The following is a 20,036-nucleotide window of genomic DNA, read 5'->3' on the forward strand; positions in this document are numbered from 1 at the left end:
AGAAGGGGTGGGAGTGGGCTGGGCTCATCTCTGTGTTTTCCTCTCACCCCTCTGCTTGCCTTACTCTTTTGAGCTGATGCCAGCAAAATGCTAAGATTCCACTTAGCATTTGCCACCGAAATGTCCCAAAAAGAGGAATTTCCCTCAGTGAATTGCTGCATGTCTTAGGGGACCTACCAATCTACTTAGGCCACCATTTAAGAATTAAGATCTCGGTTTGGCCTACAGAGAGGGTAGTTTTTGGAGGACACTGGGGCACCTATGGAGCAGTAGGGGCCTGGGAAGGAAGAATGTGCAGACACTGCTAATGACAAGAAGAAATATTGATCAAATGTGTTTACTGCCCACTGGCTGGAAAGACTGTTAGCTGTTTGCATATTTTCTTACTGGCACTAGAAATAGAGGAATTCACCCTACACAATAAGTATTTGTGGGGAAGGTGAGCTACTTGATACGTTCATAAATCAAGTTGAGCATTTGCCTTAGCTATGCAATGTGCTAGATGCTAGAGATTCAAAAGTGAACAGAGCAACCCTGGCCAGGTGGCTCAGTTCATTGGAGTATCATCCCATACACATAAAGGATTCTATTCCCTGTCATGGCACTTACCTAGATTATGGAACTCCCAGTCAGGGTGGATGCAGGAGGCAGCCAATCGATGTTTCTGTCTGTTTCTTTTTCTCTCCCTCTCCCTCTCCCTCTCTCTCTAAAAATCAACTTTAAAAAGTGAGCAAAGCAGATTTGACACTGCCTTCAGAGTGAACCAGAACATTCTGTGGAGCCTCAGTTTCTTCAGCTGTATAATGGGACAGAACACCATTACTCTGAGGTGACCTCGGGGCTGTTGTGAGGATAGGGAGGAGCTTTGGGGACCTGGACGGCCCCTTTTCTGCCAGCAGTAATGTCCCTTCATCATTTACTCAAACCTAGTCACACCTCCCTTCACCATTTCTGGGCAAGACAGGTTGTGCCATGATTCTCTCTCATCATTGGTGTTTCTGTCTCTCTCTCCCTCTCCCTTCCTCTCTGAAATAAATCATATATATATTTTTTTTTAAAAAAAGCTACTTCTAGTTTGTAACTTATGCATTCTTATTTAATTCTGTACAGTCACTACCATAAAAATTACAACATCATAATTGACTTACCAAAGTTTTAGTAAATGAACACTTCTCTCTCCTCCTAGGTAATATGTACATCTTAGGAAATGTAAAAATCCATTTACCCCACCACAGCTACTTTGGGCTTAGCTGTGATTACTGTCGGGAATTTAAATCTATATTTTTATTCTACAGGCAATAATTTCCCCATTTATTTGTTCCAAAACATCTGCATTACTTCCTCATTTTTGAATTCTCTCTGCTGAGTATAAATTATAAAGTGACATTTAAAGATAGTATCTGCTTTCTTCTGCTTTCCATGGTTGCTCCTGAAAAGTCAGTTGAACTGCTCTGAGCGAGTCCTCATTTGCCTGCGCGCTTGATCTCTGAGTACTCAGGGCTGCTGGTGGCCTCCGGGTCCTGAGGCTCCCGTGTCTTCATCTCAGAAAAGCTGAGGTTGGCGTAGTAGAGCTCTTGTTGCTCCCTGGAGGGAGGGGCATCCTTGGCGGGGGGCGCTTGGTCTGGAGGCCTGCCTGGCCCTAGCTTTTCCTTGGAACCCTGAGTGAAAGGGTGAGAAGGGAGTCAGAGAGGAATAAGGCAGACATGGTCCCAAGGGGAAGTTGGGCTGATGGAACAGTGTTCATTCTTCCTCTTATTCCACACACACGTCTTAGAACTCAACTATTCCCGCATGCATTTGACATTGTGTAATATTATAATGAAGGCCTACTAGTCACGTTTCATCCTCACAGAAACCCAGCATGAATGACACTCATTATCCTCATTTACAGATGGGGAAACAGAGGTGAGGAGAGGTGAAGGAACATGCCCACAATGGGTAGAAAGTAATAGTTTTGGGGAGATGGTTCTGGCGGCCTGGGCCTATCAGAGAGGTGAGGTGGGCTCAGTGGTCAGTGTGACTGGGGCAGGAGGCTGACCATGGGTTCCGGGAAATGAAGGGGAAGTCAACTCTGAGCTGTCTTTCCATCTGACCACAGAGGAGCTCAGTGTGGACTCTTTTAATGGGCATGCCCAGCCCCCCTACAAGAGATGAGAACACACCCCCATTACTCACCCAGGTGACTGTGCCCATGACCGGGTCTTCATCATTCGTGACCTTTGGTCTCCTAGCTGCTTGCCTCCTGTGGGCTTTCATGCTAAGGGAAGAAGTCAGCAGCTAGAATGGCTCAGGCACAGGTGGACAACTGCCCCCACTCCCTGATGGACAATGGAGGAATCTAAACTCTGAGGCCAGACTCGGAGACACTCCTGACATGCAGGTGAGGACCTCATCCCCCTGAATTATCCAGGGGCTTGGCCAAGACCGAATGTGCATCACCAAGGCCCCTCTCACATGCAGAGACTTGTGCATGAGCCATCATCAGTGTAATTCATGGTAGCCAAAAAGTAGAAACAACCCAAATGTCCATCAATGAATGAACAGACAATTAAAATGTGCCCCACCCATACCATGGAATATTATCTACACTAATAAAAGAGAAAGATGCAAATTGACCATACCTTAGTGACACCCACCAGCCAATCAGGAGTGAGTATGCAAATTAACCCAATGAAGATGGCAGGTTAATTTGCATATGCAGGCACAGAGTGGCTGGGAAGGGCAGGATGCCTGCTTCCCGCACTGCCCCAGCCACTCTGGGCCTCTGGGCAGCGTGGGAAGGCAGAAAGGCGGCTCCGGGCCAGAGTAAAGGCAGTGCTGGCAGCCAGGGGAAGGAAAGCCCATTCTTGCACGAATCTTCGTGCACTGGGTCTCTAGTTTGTAAATAAAAAGCAATACAGTGCTGTCACATGAACCTTGAAAATGTCATGGCCCTGGCCAGTTGCTCAGTGGTTAGAGCGTCAGCCTGCACACTGAAGTTCACAGGTTCAATTCTTGGTCAAGGACATGGACCTCGGTTGCAGGTTCGATCCCCATCTCTGGTCAGGGCTTGTAAGGAGGGAACCTATGAATGTGTCTCTCTCTGACATCGATGTTTCTCTCTGTCCGGCTCTCTCTGTGTCCATCTCTCTCTCTCCCTCCCTCGCTCCCTTCCACTCTCTCTAAAAATCAATGGAAAAATAATGTTGGATGAGGATTAACAAAAAAAAGTTATTATTATAATAATAAAAGGAAATATCATGCTAAGTGAAAGAAGTCAGTCACAAAGGACCATGTGTTGTGTGACTCCTTTTATATGAAATGTCCAGAATGGACAGGAAACAGGTTAGTGGCTGCCTAGGGCTGGGAGAGGATGGAAACAAACTAACTGTTTGGGGGTGTGGGTTTCTTTTGCTTGTTTTTTTTTTATTATTATTATTTCAAGCAAATGAAACATTTAAAAGTTGACTGTGGTGATGGGTGCACAGCTGTGTGACTGAACGAAAAGCCATTGAATTGTACACTTTAAATATATGGGAATTTTATCTCAATAAAGCTGCTACCTCCTCGGGCCCTACCCCCAAAAAGTCCCCTCTGAATTTACTCAGCTCTGCACCTCCCCGCCACGGAGGCTTACATGCAAAAGGAGATGAGACACAAACATAGGAACAGCAGGGCCATGGCACCAGCACCTCCAAGAGCCGCAGGAACCACTCCCGCCTGGGGCACCGCCTTCCCTGCAGAGGAGAGGGGCATGAGACACCCACTCGTGGGCCTCGGTCTCTCCACTTCCCACCTCCTCTCAGAACCCGCTGTAGGTTCTGTTCAGGCAGGAGATGCAGGCCTGTCCTAGCAATCACCCTTGTCCCCGCTCAGCCCCCTCCCCAGCTCCACCCTCTCTCTGACCCACTCCCTTCTCCGTGGCCTCTGCCCCCAGCAGGCCCTGACCTGGCAGCAGCAGGACCGAGGCGCTCTGGGCCCCGTGCACATTCCGGGCCTCGCAGCTGAGTCTGAGGTCCGGGCTGAGCCCCGCGGGGAGGCTCAGGGAGCTGTTGGTCCAGGGCCCCGCTGAGCGGGAGGTGACCACGTGGGAGCTGTTGCCATGGTTCCCCTCCAGCAGCCCTGCCCCCAGCCGCCAGCGCAGGGAGGGGGCCGGCTGGGCCCTGGAGGAGCAGCTGCAGCGCAGACCCTGGTCCTCCCAGGAGCAGGAGGGTCCCAGCAGCTGCGGGGGGTCTGTGGGGAGCGAGGAGAAGGGTCAGCGGTGGCTCTAATCTCCCCAGAACCCAGCTGTCCTGCCCCCTGGGGTCTCCCCACTCACAGACCACGGAGAGGCTGAGAGAGACACTTTGGGAGCCCAGTGGGTGCCGAGCTTGGCAGGTGAACTCCCCTTCCTGTGCAGGCCCCACGCGAGGCAGCTCCAGGATCGCGGTGCTGGAGATGGGGGTGGCGTTCAGGCCTGGGGACCCCCGGAACCAGCTCAGCTCAGCAGGGGGGTTGCTGTCAGCCACACAGAGCAGCCTCAGGGCCTGTCCCTCCAGGATGGGAAGGGATGTGGTCTGCAGAATCTTGAGGGCTTTGGAGAAAGAAGTGCGGGAGAGAGAGGAATGGAGTGAGGGAGGTGGAGAGAGCAAGAGCGAGAGCGAGAGCGAGAGCGAGAGCGAGAGAGAGAGAGAGAGAGAGAACAAAGATCAGGCAGACAGAGGTGTCGGACTGGGGTGATGAGTTCCAACCTTGCCCTTCCCATGTCTGATCCCATTCCAACTCCTGCTCCCCCCTCTTTCCCTCCAGGGCCCCGGCAGGTCCCAGCCCAGAGAGGAGGGTTCTTTCCTACCTGTGTCGTTTCTGAAGGAGACGCCTATGGTGAGTTTCCGAGGAGCATCTGGGATAGAAAGACAGGGCCCCACTTCAGATGGAAGTCACCCCAATCCCAAGGAGGGCAGGGGGAACCAGTAAAGTGGGGTTTTCTGTTTCTGGCCAACTCCTCACCTACATGCAGATCCATGCACAAGTGTTCTCAGAATAGCTCAGCCTCCTCTACACACACACACACACACACACACACACACACACACACACACACAGTCCCACTATCTCTAGGGACCCAGCCATCCCTCAAACACTCACAGGAGACATTGAGCTGGATGGTTCTCTGGGTGGTCAGCTGAGGCTGCTGGACTTTGACCTGACAGGTGAGGTTGGTGCCATGGTCATGGGGCCTCGGGGTGAAGGTGAGCACTGAGGAATGGTGGGTCTGGGGGCTCAGAGAATCCACAGCAGCTCCCGCCCAGGAGAAGGTGAAACGTTGTCCCCTTTCACAGGACCCTGGCAGGCTACAGGCCAGCTGTATGCGGCGGCCGGACTCCAGCGGCTTTGGAATCTGGATGTGGGGTTTGTCTGTCAGGGAGGAAGAGAAGAAAGGGAGGTGCCTGGTCCTCAGCGGGTAGGGACCCAAAGTGTGATCCTGAGTGGGACTCGTACCTCAGGGCCCCTGAGCACCCCAGGCCCTGTGATCCTCCAACCACCCAAGGCCCAAGGCCTGGATCAGGGAGTGTCCAGTATCCTGTTCCTGCTCTAAGATGGGGTCCTGTGCCCCTGGGTCCTCTCCTGGGCCCCTGCCTTACCTGTCACCTGCAAATCCAGCATCTTATCTTGGTAACTATATCCTTGGAACTTATACTCTTGGAAATATCCTCTGGAATTATATTCAGGATTTCTTATCTCCACTCGGAAGAAGTAGCGTCCTGCGTCACTCCTCCTGGCATCTGTGATTCTCAGGGAACAGTTGTTGGTCCTGGGGTCCGCGAGAAGGAAGCGGCCTTGGGTCTCTCTCTTCCCTGGTTTATCTCGGTTGCTCGAGGCCACAGGAGCATCATTGTCTGTGTTGTCTCCATCCTGGTACCAGTAGGTGTAGAGTTTGCTAGAGGAAGACCACAACCTCCACGGGAAGGAGAAGGAGCAGGGTACATGGACACACAGACCCTCATGCACCATCACCGATTCCTGCACTCGGAGCCCATACTGGTAGCCTGGCTGCTGCTGCAGGGACCCTGCAGGGGGGCAGAGGCTTAGCGGCTGCTTCTGCTGATCCCCCACATGTCCAGCCCCCCTCCCTCAGCCCACTCACCCCCCCACAGCAGGGGCAGCAGCAGCAGTAGGAGCACCATGTCTGCCTCTAGCCAGGCAGAGCGGGTCCAGGTCCCTGTGTCAGGGAGGGAAGTGCCAGCTCTGGGGCGGGGCCTAGGACACCCCAACAGGAAGTCCTGGGGGAGAGACTGCGGCCAGGCTGGAAGGGGAACTTGGCCTCCACAGGACGTGGGGCGTGTGGTGGCTGAGAAGTCATCCTGTCCTCCTCCCCCCTTCCACCCAACATGCTGGTGGATATGCTGAGGCCCCCAGAGGTTGAGAGGCCTGTCCAGATGTGAATCTGAAAGTAATCACCTTACAGATGATGTGTAAGTGGACAGGGAGGTCACCCAGAGGCCATTGGGTCAGAGCAAGACTTGGGGGAGACCCACCTTTAAGCTGAAACCACTGTTGGTCTGGAAAAGGATAACTTTAAATTTTCTTTAGACAACTCAAGTGCTGGCAAGAGAAAAAGGAATTTAGACTCAACTCCCTTTGAGGGTGGAACCCTAGGGAAAAGTTGAGCATTCAAGCCTTTTGATCTGAGAGCTTTGTGGGAACATGGGAAGCACACGTGTGGGTCTTTCAGGGTCTGAGGGACCTGGGACAGTGACAGCACACAGGCCCCATCAGAAGGCGATGTGTGAAGGGAGATCTCACCCCATTCAGAGGGACCCAGAGGCTGAGCCTCAGCACAGCAGCAAATTCTACACCTTTCAGCTCAGGAAGCTTCACCTTCAGGAACCTCACATACTCCTTCCCTTTTTGAAGCCCAGCAGGGGCTCCAGTGATGTGTGGACATAACCTGCAATCCTACTGCTCTTTTATGAAAGAAAGAAACTTGATCAATGTTTTCCCAAATGTGACTGTGATGTGAAACTTCAGACATTCCCAGTAACAAATTGTGTGATTGAAAGAAACGTTTCTTTAATTGTACAGGAGAAAAAGAAATGTCAATCATCCATGCTGAAGGGAACACTGAAGTCTCTCTCCATTCTCTATATTATCTATACATATAAAAGGCTAATATACAAAGTGTCCCTTGGGAGTTCAATCAGGAGACTTGTAGTTCAATCACTTGCTATGACGTGTGCTGACCACCATGGGGTGGCATTGAACAAAGGAAGACCCCAATTGGCCCTGATTGCCAGCCAGGCCTAGGGACCCTATCCATGCATGTATTTCATGTGCCAAACCTCTAGTCCTATATAATAAAAGCCTAATATGCAAATCGACCAAACAGTGGAACGACTGTTGCTATAACGCACACTAACCACCAGGGGCAGACACTGAATGCACAGGCTGCCCTCAGCCCGAAGGCCCAAGGTCAGCCAAGGTGGGTGCCAGCGGGAGTCTCCCGTTCGCTCCTCCGGTTGCCTGCAGAGGGAGGTGACCAGCAGCAGCGGCAGGGGCGCAGCTGATGTGCGGGGCCAGGGAGCAGTTGGCGCCAGACCAGCCAGGGCAGATGCCAGCAGGGGCACCCCAGATGCCCCACCAGTCGCCCAACAGATTGGCCCTGATCACCGGCCAGGCCTAGGGACCCTGCCCATGCACGAATTTTGTGCACTGGGCCTCTAGTATAAATATAATATTCTAGTAATTAATACTTAATATAATATTAACATTTATTCCTATGTGACAGAATTAATCTCCTTTGAAGAGGCAATCAAAGAGTACCAGGTAAAAACAGTGGTGCCTGGCCAGGTGGCTCAGTTGGATACAGTGTCATCCCTTACACCAGAAAGTTGTGGATTCTATAACCGGTCACAGCACATACCAAGGTTGCAGGTTCCATCCCCTGTATGGGCATGTAGGAGACAATTGATTAATGTTACTCTCTCTCATCTCTCTCTCTCTCTCTCTCTCTCTCTCTCTCTCTCTATATATATATATATATATATATATATATATATATATATATATATATATATATATCTCCTCTTCCTCGCTCACTAAAATCAACAAACATATCCTCAATTGGGGTTTTAAAAAATTGTAGGGAACATGCCTTATGCTGGTGTGCCAGATGGATATATCACATGACTAAAAAAATAGTCTGTACTTTTTTCATTTGTCTTATATTTTGTGCTTAAACATTTTCACCTTTGTGACTTAATGCCATATGTTTTCTTGTGTTAGAAAAATCCATGTGTAGCAGATTTTGTATTCTTTTGAAGCAATGATCTTGACATCTGTATCAATATCAGGCTCCACAAACCTGGGTCTGCCCCTGCCTCGGGTGCAGGTGAAAAGGAGGGAACCAGCTACACACACGCACACACACACACACACACACACACACACACACACCGCCACCTATCTGGACTCCTCACGTATTACAGTGAAGATTTTTCCAATGCAAGCAGAGGACTAAAGCAAAGCATGATTTCCATGGTTGTACCCCCACAAGTCACATTACTGAGTGGTCTAGCAAATCTCAAGCTGGGATATAAAACAGACAAGAAATAATAAGTGTTGGTAAGAATGTTCAGAAAGGGGAACCCTCTTGCACTGTTCCTGGGAATGTAAATTGGAACAACCAATATGTAAATCAGTAAGGCAGTTCCTCAAAAATTATACAGAAAGCTGACACATGACCCAGCAACACCACTTCTGGGTATTCACTTAGAGGAAATAAAAACACTAACTTGAAAAGACACATGCATCCCTGTGTTCATTGCAGCAGCATCTACAATATGTGGAAGCAGCCTAAGTGCCCATCAATCAGTGAATGGACAAAGAAAGTGTGCTATGTATACAGTGGAATGGTTTTGTGCTATAAAACGAAGGAGTTCATGCCATTTGGGTCAACAAGGATGGGCCATGAGGGCATTGTACTAAGTGAAGTAAATCAGAAAGAGAAAGACAAGTACAGTATGACCTCACTTATATGTAGAAACATTGAAAAAATCAAACTCAGAGATACAGTGAACTGATTGATGGTTACCAGAGGCAGAGCCTGTGGGGTGGGCAAACTGAATGAGCGTGGTCAATGGTACAAGCTTCCACTTATAAAATGATTAAATCATGAAGATGTGATGCACAGCATGGTGACTGTACTTAATAATAGTGGGTACTGCCCCGCTGGTGTGGCTTATTGGTTAAGCATCAACCTATGAACTAGGAGGTCATAGTTTGATTCCCGGTCAGGGCACATGCCCAGGTTGTAGGCTCGATTCCCAGTAGGGGGCTTGCAGGAGGCAGAGATCAATGATTCTCATCACTGATGTTTCTATCTCTCCCTCTCACTTCCTCTTTGAAATAAATAAAATTATGTTTTAAAATAATAATAATAGTGGGTATTAATACTATTAACTATAATAATGCCATTAATAGTACTGTGTTGTGTATTTGAAAATTGCTAAGAGAGTATATTGCTAAGAGAGATGTACTTAAAAATATAAAATGCCCTTTCTCAATGAAGGAAATTATAAATCTGTTTAGGAGGACATTAAAGATACAAATAAGTAGACACTATGCATGTTAATGTGTATGACAACAATATATACTGAGTGGCCTGATTATTATGACCACCTCATCAGCACTTCTTTGGGCCACCTTTTGCCTTCAATACTGCTGTGATTCTCTTGGCATTGACTCCACGAGATGTTGAAAGGTGATGCGAGGAATCTGACACCATGCCTGATGAATAGCATGTCCAGGTCTGTGAAATTTGATGGTTGTAGAACCAGCTGCCTGATGGCTCTTTTAACTTTGTCCCACAAATGCTCGATTGGATTGAGATCTGGTGATTGTGGGGGCCACCTAAGCAAGGTAAAGTCTCCCTCATGTTCTTGAAACAACTCCTGCACAATACGAGCACCGTGGCATGGTGCATTGTCTTGTTGGAAGAAGCCATCTCCATTGGATACGCCATCAACATGATAGGATGAACTTGATCAGCAACGATACTTAGGTATGTTGTGCTATTCAGACGTTGCTCCACATAAATTAAAGGGCCCAAATCATGCCAGGAAAACATGCCCCAAACCTAACACTGCCTCCACCAGCTTGAAGGGTTGTACTCATGTACGTGGGGTGCATGCTTTCATGCTGTTTCCACGAAATTCTCACTCCGCCATCTGCATGATGCAACTGGAAAAGTGATACATCGGACCACATGACTTTTTTTTCCAATGCTCCACTGTCCAATCCTTGTGTTCCTGTGCAAATTGGAGACGATTTTTCTTGGTAACTGCAGACAGCAAAGGTTTTCGAACAGGCCTTTGGCTTCCATATCCCATACAATGCAGTGTACGGCTAATTTGCCTACAAACATCAGGTAGTCATAATAATCTGGCCACTCAGTGTGTGTGTGTGTGTGTGTGTGTGTGTGTGTGTGTGTGTGTATATATATATATATATATATATATATATATATATATATATATATATATATATATGGCTAATAAGCAAAGTATCCCCTCAGGAGTTCCTCCAGGAGACTGGGAGTTCCATCACTTGTTATGACATGTGCTGACCACCAGAGGGCGGTGTGGAACGCAGGAAGGCCTCAACTGGCAGCTGGAAGGCCCTAATTGGCCCTGATCACCAGTCAGGCCTAGAGACCCTTCATGTGCACAAATTTTGTGCACCAGGTTTCTAGTATAAATATAATATTCTAGTCATTAATACTTAATATAATATTAATATTTATTACTATGTGACAGAATTAATCTCCTATAAAGAGGTAATCAAAGAGTATCAGTTAAAAACTGTGGAGCCTGGCCAGGTGGCTCAGTTGGCTGGAGTGTCATGCTTTACACCAGAAAGTTGTAGGTTAAATTCCCAGTCACGGCACATACCTAGGTTCCAGGTCCCATCCACTGTAAGGGCATGTAGGAGGCAACCGATTGATGTTTCTCTCTCATCTCTCTCTCTCTCTCTCTCTCTCTCTCTCTCTCTCTCTCTCTCTCTCTTGGCTCAGCAATGGAACAATGGCCTCTATCAGCAATTCTGTCTGGGAGAAATCTGCCCCTCTAGCTCTCTCCTAGATTCCAGGTAAGTAGGTTCCTCCCTAAATGTCCCAAGTTTCTTTTAAGCTGCGGCCGAAGTGCTGGGCTCAGAGGGAGTGAGTCTGAGTAAGACCATGCTCAGGCCCTTTAAGAGGAGCTGCCTGGGGCTCCAGGAGCCTCTGTGTTACTCAGCCACAATCCCGATGGGTTTTTTTGAACCAGAAGTTTGTGGGGACTTGAAACCCTTGCTCCTTAGGGAAACCTCCACAGTTAAGATATCCCTCCTGATTTTAAACCAGCACATGTGGGTGTGAGACCAGCTGGTCCTGAGAGTCTGCCCTGCATCTCTTCCCCTCCTACCCGTCTCAATGTGCATCTTCTTGAATTCCCTAGTTGTAGGAATTCCTTTCAGTTGGATTTCAGGTGGTTCTGAATGAGGATTGTTCTGTATTTTAGTTGTAATTTCTATGTTGTTGTGGGAGGAGGCGAGTGCCGTGTTTACCTATGACACCATGTTTACTGAAACTCTCAGGTGATGATTTAAATAAATTAAATCACATTTCAGTATAAAATAAGCAAACACACTTGATTCCAGGAGACTTTTCCTCTACCAATACTAAAGTAAGTTCTTCAGGAAAAGAAAAACGGTGAGGATTTTTCTTTGTTTGTTGATTAGGTTTATAATATTGGAGAGATATATATATATCTTGCCCTAGCTGGTTTGGCTCAGTGGATACAGTGTTGGCCTGTGGACTGGGGGGTCCTGGGTTCGATTCCAGTCAAGGGCACCTGCCTGAGTTGCAGGCTTGATCCCCATTGGGGGATGTGCAGGAGGTAACCAATCAATGATTCTCTCTCATCATTGATGTTTCTGTCTCTCTTTCACTCTCAATTACTCTATGAAATCAATAAAGATTTTTTTTAATTTTCCATCTTAACTATTCTAAAGTTTACAGTTCAGTAGTGTTAATAATATTGACATTATTGTGCAAACATTCTCCAGGACATTTTCATCCTCAAAACTGAAACACTGTAGCCATTTAACATTGACTCTTCATCTGTCCCTCCCCGCAATCTCTGGTACCCACCATTCTACTTGCTGTTCCTAAGAATTTGACTGCTTTAGATACCTCACAGAAATGGAGTCATCCAGTAGCTGTATTTTTGTGACCAGCTTATTTCACTAAGTACAGTGCTCTCAAGGTTCACCGACGGCACAGCACCTGACAGGGTTTCCTTTCCTTTAAGGAATGACTAATACAATAATTGTATGTGCAATAGATTGAACTGTGGGGTCAATGGTGGGATGCTATAGACTGAATGTTGAAGTCCCTCCTGAAATAAAAATTTTAAAATCTTAACCCCCAAGTGTGCCCTGCCAGCACGGCCAAGGGTAAACCTGAAAAGGGGCGGTGAAGGATTAAAGAAGACAGACAAGAGAATACAGCTGGGGCTCGGGGGATCTCCCGTACCTGGATGAGGACACAGAAAGATCCAGCCTGCAAGCCAAGGCTTTATTTTATAGTCCGATCAAAACAAGGGGAGTGGTCAACATGTTTACAATGTTCTTGTGAGTTTCACTTGTTTGGGCAGCACCTGCTGCACCTCCCACAGTCCATTAGCTTCCTAGGAAGGAGCTCGTGAGGGCTATAAGGTCAAGCTTAAATATGCTAAGAGGGCTCTGCCCTCCAAGCTGGGACTTGTTTGTGGCTCTGCCACCGGTCATTCCGAGACTTAACCCTATGGCCGCTCCCTATACCCAAGGGGATGATATTAGCAGGTGGGGCCTGAGTGAGCTCCCTCTCCCCTCCCACCATGTGATGTTCAAACTAAACGTAGGTCTCCTGTATTGTGGAAGAGGGTACTGGCCAGAACCCAGCCATGCTAGCACCCTGATCTTGGACTTCCAGTCTCCAGGTCTTTGAGCAATAAATTCCTGCTATTTATAAACCACCAGTCTATGGTCTTTTGTGAAAACATCCAGAACAGTCTAAGACATATAACTTTTTTAAATGCATTTATCCTTCAATGGACATTTGGGTTGCTGAATCCCCTTGATTATTGTGTATTCAGTAATGCTACTATAAGTATGGGTATGCAAATATTTTTTGAGGGCCTGCTTTCAGTTATTTTGCATATATAACCTCAAGAGTAGTTGTTGCACATCATGGTGGTTCTATTTTTATTTTTTTTATTTTTTTGAGGAACTGCTGTATTGTTTTCTATAGCTGGTGCATCCTTTTACAATCCCACCAAATGTGCAAAACAATTTCAATTATTGCACATCCTCACCAGCACTTGTTATTATTTCCTGCTAGTTTCTAAAAAATATATATTTTTATTGATTTCAGAGGAGAAGGGAGAGGTAGAGAGAGAGAGAAACATCAATGATGAGAGAGAATCATTTGGCTTTCTTCCTTACACCCCCTACTGGGATCGATCCTGCTACCTGGGCCTGTGCCCTGACTGAGAATCCAAGCATGATCTTCTGGTCCATAGGTCCATGCTTAAACATTGAGCCACCAGCTGAGCTGCTGGTCTTACTTTATAGTAGCCAACCTAAAGGGTGTGAGGTGATATCTCATTAAAGTTTTGACATATACATTCATTGGTTGATTGTTGTACAGTATGTGCCCTGAAAAGGATCAAACCAGCAAACTGGAAGACACTCTAACCAACTGAGCTACCCAGCAAGGGTTTTGATTTGTAGTTCTTTAGGATTACTGATGTTGAATATCTTTTCATAAGGCTGTTGGCTATTAGTATATCATCTTTGGAGAAGTATCGACTCGAGTTTTTTGCCCAATTCTTCAGTTGTGTTATTTGGGTTTCTTATGTTGCCTCATATGAGTTTGTAATATATTCTGAATATTAACCCCTCATCAGATACATTTTCTCTCTCATTCTGTAGGTGGCCTCTGGAGTCTGGTGATAATGTCCTTCTGTGTTCAGGTTTTTACATTTGTACAGACCTACTTGTCTATGTGTGCTTTCCTTGTCTGTGCTTTTGATGTAAATATCAAGGAAATCATTGCAAAATCCAATGTCATGGACTCTCCCCCCGTGTTTTTCTCTAAGAGTTTTAAAGTTTTGAGTATTAGTCTTAGGTCTTTAACAAATTTTTGAGTTGATTTCTGTATAGAGGAAAGTGATTTTGTGATGGAGACCTCGAACTGCATGAACGAAACATAGCTGTGAGTGTTATTTTTCAAAATAGTCATTGTTTACCTGCAGTATGTTCTCACAGTGGGATATGTAGAAGCTGAACTCACAGAAAGAGAGTAGAACGGTGATGCAGGGGTTGGGGGTGAGGAAACTGGGAGATATTGGTCAAGGATAACTTTCAGCTACAAGATGAATAATTCCTGGGGATGTACTGGACAGTATGATGACTATAATTAACAGTATTTTGTTATATACCTGAAAGTTGTTAAGAGAGTATGTCATTAATGTTATAATCATAACAGTAGTAATTATATGAGAGCTTAGAAGAGTTAATGAACCTTGTTGTGGTAATCACTTCATCATACAGGTATATCAAATATGCACCACTACATACCTTAAACTTGCATGCATTCTATGTCAAAATATTCTCAATAAATCTGGAGAGAAAATAGTTGTTCACATCCAAGAAATTACTAACGTTCTCTAAAGTTTATCAAATTTATAGATGTAATATATATGAACACAGCAATACAAAATGGTGAGAGTATTGGTGGATGTGTCTTAAATATTGAAGTTTTTTAGTACTCATGAATAGATATAGCCTGGCCAGTGTGGCTCAGGGGTTGAGCATTGATCTAGGAAACAGGAAGTCAGGGTTTGATTCCTGGTCAAGCTACAAGCCCAGGTTATGGGCTTGATCCCCAGTAAGAGATGTTTAGGAGACAGCTGATCAATGATTTTCTCTCATCATTGATGTTTCTATCTCTCCCTCTCCCTTCCTCTCTGAAATCAATAAAAATACTTTCAAAAATATAAATACCAATTGAAGAATAATTACAAGAAATAAACAAACTCCCTTACTTTTAACAGGTTAACAACAGCAACAACAAAAAGAGGAGATCCAGATATAGTTTGACTCAAGAAACTCCCAAAGACACTAAATAGTAAAATCAATTTTTATGTAATATCACATAAATGTTTTCATTTATGATTAAATGTTGGGATGTTTTATAACAATAATTACAAGGTAGGCATCTACGAATAGGGAAAGAAGAACTGTGTTGCTAACTATGCTGTGTATCGATGTCTACATTGATGGGGCAGTTTGAGAGACCAGAAACTCAGGTGTTAACCAGCTAACTTCTGGGCAAAGGAAGGTTAAGGTGCCAAGTTCAGTCCGTTTCTGGGCCTGAGGATGGAGAGAGAGGAGCAGGGGTTTGGGGGATGAGTGGGCAGGAGAGAAAGAGAGAGAGAGAGAGAGAGAGAGAGAGAGAGAGAGAGAGAGAGAGAGAGAGAGAGAGAGAACAGGCAGAAACAAGGGGTCAGTCACTGGGTGTGTGTTACTTGTTTATTTCTGTATCTTATGATGTTTTGAGCCATTAAACAGCTAGGAGGCCAAGGAGACACAGGGCCTCCCAGGGCCCTCCCATTCTCAGAGACAGCAGAGAATTCTGCCAGGAACAGCCTTTCACATGCAAACCAACCATCCTGAGCCCATATTGCCAGGACCCCACCTGCCCCAAATCACCCAGGACCTGGGACCAGACAAATAGAGACCACGCCCACAGGTCCAACTCCCCCAGACTGACACACACCAGCTGATCCTAAACTGCTCACCTGCCCTGCCTTGCGTTTCCCATGGAAACCCCAATAAAGGCTTTCGCTAGGCTGCCCTGTACCTGCATCTGCTTCCTGAGGAAATCTGGGCCTTCCCCGGGCATAGCCGGCCCCTCTTCTCAGGAGGTAACAGGAATAAAAGTCTTCTCTCCATGGTATTGGCTCCCCTTGTCCTCACTCAGTCACTTCCACAAACTGAAACCCCAGGGGTCCATGTGAGACAGGTGAATCAAGAGTTTCAGGGAGAAGGTGACATTGACGTCCCAGGACGGTCCCTCTAGCCTGGTGTCCACACCTCAGTCCCATCTTGAGACGAAGGGAGGATCCATCAGGAGCTCTGCCTGGTGTTCTGGGGGCCTCCACACCTGCGGGGCCAACACAGGTCTCAGCTCAGAGACTCGGCCACTTTGGCTCTAACTCCAGGCAGAGCCGGACAGCTCGGCCCCACCTGGGCCTCAGGGCCAATCCCTGAACTTCCCGGAGAGACAGGCCTGCTCACCTGGTGTAGTAGAGCCAGGTGAGGACGTAGGTGAGGAGGAAGCCAGCCCCCATGAGGGCCCCTCTGATCAGGGTGAGCACCAGGGGCCAGGAGCCCTGCTGCTCCTCAGTCACACATCTGCAGGAGTGCGGGCTGCCTGAGGACGACGGGAGGCGGGTGACCTGTTGTCCAGGTCTCCGTCCACCCCCAGCCCAACACCTGACCAGGCGGCCGGCCCCACACCTGTCCTGCAACTCACTCTGCACAGAGAGGCTGAAGGAGACGTGCTGGGAGCCCTGGGGGTGCTGAGCCCGGCAGGTGAACTCCCTCCTCCTCTAGCCCCACCTGGGGCAGCTCCAGGAGCCCTGGTGCTGAGGGCTGGCAGGGGCTCAGGGCTTGTTCCTCCAGCACCAGCTCAGGTGACACCACCCACTCCCAGGACTCAGTCTCTCCTCTTCCCACCTCCTTGCAGAACCCGATGTGGGTTCTGTTCAGGCAGGAGATGCAGGCCCTCTCCTAGCAATCACCCCTGTGACCACGCAGACCCCTCCCCAGCTCCACCCTCTCTCTGACCCACTCCCTTCTCCGTGGCCTCTGCCCCCAGCAGGCCCTGACCTGGCAGCAGCAGGACAGAGGCGCTCTGGGCCCCGTGCACATTCCGGGCCTCGCAGCTGAGTCTGAGGTCAGGGCTGAGCCCCGCGGGGAGGCTCAGGGAGCTGTTGGTCCAGGGCCCGGCTGAGCTGGAGGTGACCGCGTGGGAGGCGTTGCCATGGTTCCCCTCCAGCAGCCCCGCCCCCAGCCGCCAGCGCAGGGAGGGGGCCGGCTGGGCCCTGGAGGAGCAGCTGCAGTGCAGACCCTGGTCCTCCCAGGAGCAGGAGGGTCCCAGCAACTGCGGGGGGTCTGTGGGGAGCGAGGAGCAGGGTCAGCGGTGCCTCTAATCTCCCCAGAACCCAGCTGTCCTGCTCCCTGGGGTCTCCCCACTCACAGACCACGGAGAGGCTGAGAGAGACATTTTGGGGGCCCAGCGGGTGCCGAGCTTGGCAGGTGAACTCCCCTTCCTGTGCAGGCCCCACGCGAGGCAGCTCCAGGATCGCGGTGCTGGCGATGGGGGTGGCGTTCAGGCCTGGGGACCCCCGGAACCAGCTCAGCTCAGCAGGGGGGTTGCTGTCAGCCACACAGAGCAGCCTCAGGGCCTGTCCCTCCAGGATGGGAAGGGATGTGGTCTGCAGAATCTTGAGGGCTTTGGAGAAAGAAGTGGGGGAGAGGGAGGGTGGGAGGTGGAGAGAGAGAGAGAGAGAGAGAGAGAGAGAGAGAGAGAGAGAGAGAACGAACACAGGTCAGGCAAACAGAGGTGTCGGACTGGGGTGATGACTTTGATCCTTGCCCTTCCCGTGTCTGATCCCATTCAAACTCCTGCTCCCCCCTCTGCCCCACCAGGGCCCCCGGAGCAGGTCCCAGCCCAGAGAGGAGGGTTCTTTCCCACCTGTGGCATTTCTGAAGGAGACGTCTATGGTGAGGTTCTGAGGAGCATCTGGGATAGAAAGACAGGGCCCCACTTCAGATGGAAGTCACCCCAATCACAAGTTGGGGCGGGGGGACAAATAAAGTAGGATTCTCTCTTCCTGGCCCACTCCCCAACTACACACAGATCCATGCACAAGTTCTCAGGTTAGCTCAGCCTCCTGTACACACACACACACACACACACATGCACGCACACCAGTCCCACTATCTCTAGGGACCCAGCCATCCCTCCAACACTCACAGGAGACATTGAGCCGGATGGTTCTCTGTGTGGTCAATGGAGCCCTTTCCCGTTTCACCTGACAGGTGAGGGTGGTGCCATGGTCCCGGGGCCTCGGGGTGAAGGTGAGCACTGAGGAGGGGTGAGGCTGGGGGTTCAGTGAGTCCACAGCGGCTCCCGCCCAGGAGAAGGTGAAACGTTCTCCCCCTTTGCAGTCCCCCGGAAGGCTGCAGGTCAGCTGTGTGCGGCGGCCGGACTCCAGCGGCTCCGGAATCTGGATGTGGGGTTTGTCTGTCAGGGAGGAAGAGGAGAGAGGGAGGTGCCTGGTCCTCAGCGGGTAGGGACCCAAAGTGTGATCCTGAGTGGGACTCATGCCTCAGGGCCCCTGAGCTCCCCAGGCCCTGTGATCCTCCAATCACCCAAGGCCCAAGGCCTGGATCAGGGAGTGTCCAGTGTCCTGTTCCTGATCTAAGACGGGGTCCCATGTCCCTGGGTCCTCTCCTGGGCCCCTGCCTTACCTGTCACCTCCAAATTCAGCATCTTCTCTCGGAAATTATGTTCCACAGAGGCTCCTCTCTCCACTCGGAAGAAGTAGCGTCCTGTGTCACTCATCCTGGCGTCTGTGATGCGCAGGGAACAGTCGTTGGTCCTGCTGTTTGTGAAGAGGAATCGGTTTCTCGTCTCTTCCTTCACTGGTCCATATGGCTTGCTCGAGGCCACAGGAGCATCATAGTCTAGGTTGTCCCCGTCCCGGTACCAGTAGATGTAGAGATTGCCATAAGGAGACCACGAACTCCACGGGTAGGAGAAGGAGCAGAGCACGTGGACACACAGACCCTCATGCACAGTCACCGATTCCTGCACTCGGAGCTCAAAGCCTGGCTGCTGCTGCAGGGACCCTGGGAACAGGGGACAGAAGCTCAGCGGCCGCTCCTGCTGATCCTCCACCTGCCCAGGCCCCCTCCCTCAGCCCACTCACCCCCCCACAGCAGGGGCAGCAGCAGCAGCAGCAGGGGCACCATGTCTGCCTCTGGCCGGGCAGAGGGGCAGAGCGGGTCCAGGTCCCTGTGTCAGGGAGGGAAGTGCCCTGCTCTGGGGCGGGGCCTAGGACACCCCAACAGGAAGTCCTGGGGGAGAGACTGTGGCCAGGCTGGAAGGGGAACTTGGCCTCCACAGGACGTGGGGGGTGAGGTGGCTGAGAAGTCATCCTGTCCTCCTCCCCCCTTCCACCCAACCCTGCAGATGGATATTCTGAGGCCCCCAGAGGTTGAGAGGCCTGTCCAGATGTGAATCTGAAAGTAACCACTTTACAGATGATGTGTAAGTGGACAGGGAGGTCACCCAGAGGCCACTGGGGTCAGAGCTGGACTTGGGGAGACCCACCCTTGAGCTAAAACCACTGATGGGTTGGGGAAAGGATAACTTTAAATTTTCTTTAGACAACTCAAGTGCTGGCAAGAGAAAAAGGAAGTTAGACTCAACTCCAGGTGGGATTTGGAACCCCAGGGAAAACTTGAGCATTCAAGCCCTTTGCTCTGAGAGCTTTGTGGGGACATGGGAAGCACACGTGTGAGTCTTTCAGGGTCTGAGGGACCTGGGACAGTGACAGCACACAGGCCCCATCAGAAGGCGATGTGTGGCCCTAACCGGTTTGGCTCAGTGGATAGAGCGTCGGCCTGCGGACTGAAGGGTCCTGGGTTCGATTCCGGTCAGGGGCATGTACCTTGGTTGCAGGCACCTCCCCAGTAGGGGGTGTGCAGGAGGCAGCTGATCAATGTTTCTCTCTCATCGATGTTTCTAACTCTCTCTCCCTCTACCTTCCTCTCTGTAAAAAGAAGGCGATGTGTGAAGGGAAATCTCACCCCATTTGGAGGGACCCAGAGGCAGAGCCTCATCACAGCAGTAAATTCGCCAACTTCAGGCCCCTCACATGCTCAGTCCCTTTTCAAAGCCCAGCAGGGGCTCCAGTGATGTG

The 20,036-nt window shown here is 49.5% G+C and overlaps 1 protein-coding gene across 1 annotated transcript; it reads right to left on the reverse strand.

Annotated features, from left to right (window-relative positions):
* Window positions 1-1,084: 1,084 nt before the first annotated feature.
* LOC307116138 (sialic acid-binding Ig-like lectin 5) lies at window positions 1,085-19,102 on the reverse strand. The gene is made up of 16 exons (XM_079799814.1): window positions 19,041-19,102; window positions 18,580-18,960; window positions 18,083-18,352; window positions 17,801-17,848; window positions 17,303-17,557; window positions 16,933-17,217; window positions 16,339-16,474; window positions 6,104-6,216; window positions 5,601-6,026; window positions 5,104-5,373; window positions 4,811-4,858; window positions 4,298-4,552; window positions 3,928-4,212; window positions 3,617-3,716; window positions 2,176-2,257; window positions 1,085-1,658 (listed from the first exon to the last, which is right to left on the reverse strand). Exons 1-16 carry the CDS (start codon window positions 19,081-19,083, stop codon window positions 1,464-1,466), a joined length of 3,192 nt encoding a protein of 1,063 aa, XP_079655940.1. The 5' UTR covers window positions 19,084-19,102; the 3' UTR covers window positions 1,085-1,463.
* Between the last annotated feature and the right edge of the window lie 934 nt (window positions 19,103-20,036).

Source organism: Cnephaeus nilssonii, assembly GCF_951640355.1.
Source record: "Cnephaeus nilssonii genome assembly, chromosome: 20".
In the NCBI taxonomy this organism is placed as follows: domain Eukaryota; kingdom Metazoa; phylum Chordata; class Mammalia; order Chiroptera; family Vespertilionidae; genus Cnephaeus; species Cnephaeus nilssonii.